The sequence below is a fragment of the Frankliniella occidentalis genome, unplaced genomic scaffold (genome assembly GCF_000697945.3).
Source record: "Frankliniella occidentalis isolate FOCC.00 unplaced genomic scaffold, Focc_3.1 Scaffold155, whole genome shotgun sequence".
NCBI lineage: Eukaryota > Metazoa > Arthropoda > Insecta > Thysanoptera > Thripidae > Frankliniella > Frankliniella occidentalis.
The window spans coordinates 190,450-195,213 of NW_026267281.1; the positions used below are offsets into that span (position 1 = coordinate 190,450).

At 55.2% G+C, this 4,764-nt stretch overlaps 1 protein-coding gene across 1 annotated transcript; it reads right to left on the reverse strand.

The window, feature by feature from the left end:
- Window positions 1–1,142: 1,142 nt before the first annotated feature.
- Window positions 1,143–4,525, reverse strand: LOC113202307 (LDL receptor repeat-containing protein egg-2-like). Its single transcript, XM_026416464.2, has 4 exons — window positions 4,331–4,525; window positions 2,745–3,026; window positions 2,109–2,484; window positions 1,143–1,772 (listed from the first exon to the last, which is right to left on the reverse strand). The coding sequence occupies exons 1-3, from the start codon at window positions 4,463–4,465 to the stop codon at window positions 2,188–2,190; spliced, it is 714 nt and encodes a 237-aa protein (XP_026272249.1). The 5' UTR covers window positions 4,466–4,525; the 3' UTR covers window positions 1,143–1,772; window positions 2,109–2,187.
- Window positions 4,526–4,764: the final 239 nt, after the last annotated feature.

Genomic DNA, 4,764 nt, shown 5'->3' on the forward strand with positions numbered 1-4,764 from the left:
GCGCGCGCGCGCCTCCCCTCTCTCCCGTAGTCCGGTCTCCATAACACGGCTGCCGACTGCGCTGTATCTTGCTCGTCTAGGGACACCTGCTAGAACCAAACGATTTTCTTGAACAGCTTTACAGGTCATATTATCATGTTTATCAATTCGTATCAACGTGCAACATTTTAGGGTTGAATATCTTTCAATCCGACACCCATTTAAAATGTGCATTCCATACCAAGGAAAGTTTCACATTTTAAATTGAAGAGCAAAAAACAAGTTGCGTGTACATGACATGACACGTAAAACGTTTCGCACTACATTGATTCACCCTGTGTGTCATAAATTTGACGAAATTATTTTCGTTTGGTCCATTGCATCTGGGTGAGTGGAGGTATATCTAGGTCATCCATCCCCCAGTAATTTGTTTGAATCGCAATTCGTTATGATATCTAAACCCACAGTTTGTTTAAACGAGAGAGAAATTGTATTTCTCCTAAAATAAAGTCAGTTGTGTCTTGAGCATCGTTTTGCACGGTGCACCCGCCCCCCTTCCTCCCCCCAGGTGGCACGCCGCCGCTGCACTACTCTTCCCGTTTTACGACTCGGTGTATAAATATATTTTTGCGAGCGACGCTATGGTGTTGGTACAAGTTCGCGCGCGGCCGCGGCTGACTCAAGGCTGCGAGTCTTGGCAGCGGACACCGACTTCCTGAGAGAGAGAGAGAGAGAGAGAGAGAGAGAGAGAGAGAGAGAGAGAGAGAGATTTTTGCCGTAGGAAAGGGGGGGGGGGTGCGAGGCGTGATAGCGTGGCTGTTTGACCTCCCCTCCCCCACTCGCCCAGCCCTGGCCTAGCCCTAGCCGAGAGGGCACAGACCAACCAGACAAGTTATCATACGGGCCTGGCTGCAGCCGACGTGTGGTGTGGCGGGGTGGCGGGGTGCGGCGGGGCAGGTGAAGTGGCTCAGAGTGGGGTCTCGTCTGCCGGCTCGCCTCGCGCTGCGCACATAGCAGCCCGGCCGCGGCGAATGCAAAGTTTTGTTGGTGTATCGTCATCGAAACGGAAGTTGTCGCGGAACTGATTGCTGTTTTACTTGTTCTCCTCATTCTGATTGTGGTTGAGGACTTTTGGATTAAAACAAAATGGCGGAAACACAGTGTAAACTGGTAACAAACTATAAAAATACAACAGACAAAGAAAAAGATGTTTGGAATACAAGACATTCAATATTTTGGATGCAAAAGTCTTAACACTTAAAAATAACATTAAATCTAAAATAATGCCTCAGAACTGTTCATGCGGGTTGACTTACCGCAATCCCTCCAGCCTTATTTAAACGGCATTTGTACCCCAAGGAAGGTAGGTCGGTCTATACAGAGCGTCCCCTTTGTTTTGGGACGTAAGTATGAGAAATCATTTGGCTAAAAATGAGGCTTGAGTCCAATGTGCAAAACGCGGTTTGGCGCTTTTTGACAAGTACAGGCTCGAGCTGGAGAGGCAAAAGGGACTAGAATTGGTTTGAAAAGCGCACTGGCACACCTACTCACACTCACTCTTCCTCACGCTCTCTCACTCACTCACTCACTCACCCACCCATCCAATCACACAGGCTCGTGCGGTGGCCTTTGACTCGTCAGCGCTTTGTTGACGTCTTATCACAGTGCACACGCTTGCTGGCGCGCCCGCCTGCTGCAGGCCGTCGACGCCCGGGTGAGGTGGCCCGGGGGGGTTTCTGGAGGCCCCGCGTCAAGCAAGCACCCCGCTGCCGTCCGGGCGGATGGCCTCCGACCTGCAATGATAAGAGTAGAGATCGTTAGGAGGTCCGACGGCTTCGATACGGTTGAGGAATAAGAGACACACGCTAACAATGAGATAAGCACACGATGTATTCTGACTAGAGAGGACATACATCACAAAGCTGTACAAAACTTATCTCAGCCACTCTTACGATGTTTCCCCCTTTTTTTAGATTTTTACTTTTTGGCGATAAACTTCAAAACGTCAATTTCCCAGCTTTCAGTACGGTCTTTTCCTGTCGCCAAACCCTGTTGTCCCTTCTCCCGCGCCTTTGTTTGCTCCACGCGTCCCCGAATCTTATCTGCCAGTGATTCTGCCCCGCACTCACCTGCTCGTCCACCTCTGAGATTCGCGTGCCGTTGTACATCACAGCCATGTTGGTGCGGCGGTGCCCACCCCCGCCGCCGTCAGGCGCGCCCGCAGTGGCGCTCGTCCCAGCCGTTGGCGCACTGGGCCACGCCGTCGCAGCGCCGGCCGCACGTCACGTTGTGGAAGGGCCTGGGCATGCCAAGCTCGCGCGCCGGGGACGGCCGGCCGCAGGACAGGTCCTCCACGGGCCCGCGGCCCCTGGTCCAGCCGACGGTCCAGCTGGGGCTCCAGCCGTCCAGCGGCCGGTCGGCGCCCGGGCTCCACGCCCCCGCCGCCTCGGGGCCCTCGCCGCACCGCGAGCACAGCCGCTCGTCGCCGCCGTCCTCGCACTCAGCCTGCGCACAACCACAACGTATGAGCATCCTCACTCAAAATCACGAACTGGAAACATCTTCAATAATGCACAATCAAGCTAACTTTTGTACGGTTTTAGTTACTATAGGATACTAGAACAGAACTTAATGTGAGTTTTACGCTATCAGAACACCACTGATTTCTTCGATTTTGGCGGTAAAATTTTGTGCTCTAAGGAAAAGCCGACAGTTTGTTGGAACGAGCCGTTTTTGCCCGGTGACGTGTGTGATGCTATACTCACGATGCCGTTGCAGCGCCAGACGCAGCCCGCCGGCTGCGGGTCCTGCTTGGAGGAGCACAGCCGCACGCAGCGGCCGGCGCACAGCACGGCGCCGCCCCGGCAGTGCGGGCACGGCGCCTCGTCGCGCTCGTCCTCGCACTCCACCACGCCGTCGCAGCGCCGCGCGCACCGGCCCCCGCACAGCAGGCTGCCGGGCCGGCACCACGCGCAGCCCGCCTCGTCAGAGCCGTCCGCGCAGTCGGGCTCGCCGTCGCACAGCGCGTCCGGCAGGAAGCACTTGGTCTGCGGAGAGGAAGACAGGAAGGGGATGAGTGACTTGCCTCACAAACTGCGACACTTGTGGAGTTCTACAGTACATTATGAAAACTAATCCCTTTCAGCGCTCGAACAGTGTCAAAACGAATTATTTCCATATCGAAATACCCATGAGTATCCATCCTGTGCCCAATACACCGCTACCCCCTGTTTTAGCCTATTGATTGGAAATCATCCTAAAAGTACGTCTGTTGTTACGAACTTGTCAAGTTCAGCCTGTGCAAGCTCTCATAGCGCCTGATAGGTAGGCAACATGTTGCCTGCAGTGCATGCGTGTCCTGCGGGGTGGCCTACCCTGAGTATCGCAGGCGCCGTGCTCCCGTAATTTGCGTATGAATCAGCGAGACCCTACTTACTTTCTGCACGATCCCCTAGTCTTAGCAAAATATAAACATCTCTTACTGGTTGTTATGATGGTTAGTTCCAGTTTAAGTCTTTGATAGAACTGATCGCCAAAATAAACAGGCGTCTAAAGACTCCCCATTGTGATCCCGCTCTTACCATGTACCTAAAGGAAATAGTCGTGACATACTGTAGTGTCACAAAAATGTAGACTGTCGCTTTGTTGTCACTGTCACACACACACACACACACACATCTCATCGGGCCGATTGGGAATTTTATTTGCCGGTAGCTATTACATTGAATAGAACGTAAATTCCGCCCCCTCCCTCTTATTTTCACTCTTGCCGTAAGGGTTACAAATGTGACATACATTGAAGCAAGCAGAATGTCTCCCGTCATAACAGTGACCTCTGCGTGCTACTCGACTATTGCCGGGCACCCCGTAGACACGACCTACAGCAGGGAGCGGGGCCACCGGGTGACGCTAACTACACGTGCTGAGCTACTTGTCACCTGAGATTGGCGGACGGAGCAAACCTACGTGGACTAGGCGTCACTAAGGAAAAGACCATAGCGGGCTCGTTAACTCTTCAAGGCGTCTAGCAAAGTGTTCAAAATGAAACTCAAGACGTCCCAGTCTCGCTTACTATGTAAATATTAATCTGAGAATACACTTTCCATTCGTCGACTTGTCAACCACTTAAGTTTGCAACGAACATACGTGTGTAAAAGTGACGGCCGAGTTCTCTCTGCGGTGGAGTCACAGCCTCCAAGGGCGTGTCGCTGCTGCTACGGCGCGTGACGCTGCAACCCTACCCCTTCACAAAGTGTCTCAGCCGCGGCCCGGCGGCGCGTCAGACGAGTCCACTGTTCCGCGCGCGCCACGGCGGCGCTCGCCACGTGTGTGTGTGTTTGGCGGCACTAACCTGGTTGCTGATCTCGCACTGGTGCATACCCGGGGGACACTTGATGGGCGCCTGGCCGTCCGCGGTGACCAGGGCGGCGACGAGCAGCGACAGCATCAGCGGCAGCAGCAGCGGCAGCGCCCGCCACCTCACCATGCCAGCGGCATCACACGACGACTGACTCGGGCGGCCCAGCGCACAGCTGTCCGCCGCGGGGCCCGCCGTGGGCCCGCCGCAGCGTGGGGCGGGCGGGGCGGGGCGGGGCAGGGCGAGCGGGGCGGCGAAAGACAGCCCCGCGACCACCGCACTGCACGCACTAACATTGTACCGTCAACACACAGCCTGTGCAACACCTGCCCGAGCGGCCGGGAGGAGAGGGGGGGCAGGAGCAGGGTGCCAAGGACATGAAGGCCACATGACGGTGGAGGGGTGGGACAGGGACGGCCGAGGTCCGC

Coding starts and splice junctions, on each gene's coding strand:
- LOC113202307 (XM_026416464.2), bottom strand. CDS start 4,465: ATGGTGAGGTGGCGGGCGCTGCCGCTGCTGCTGCCGCTGATGCTGTCG. Junction 3,027..4,330: donor AGTGCGAGATCAGCAACCAG/GTTAGTGCCGCC, acceptor TCCTCTCCGCAG/ACCAAGTGCTTCCTGCCGGA. Junction 2,485..2,744: donor TCTGGCGCTGCAACGGCATC/GTGAGTATAGCA, acceptor GGTTGTGCGCAG/GCTGAGTGCGAGGACGGCGG.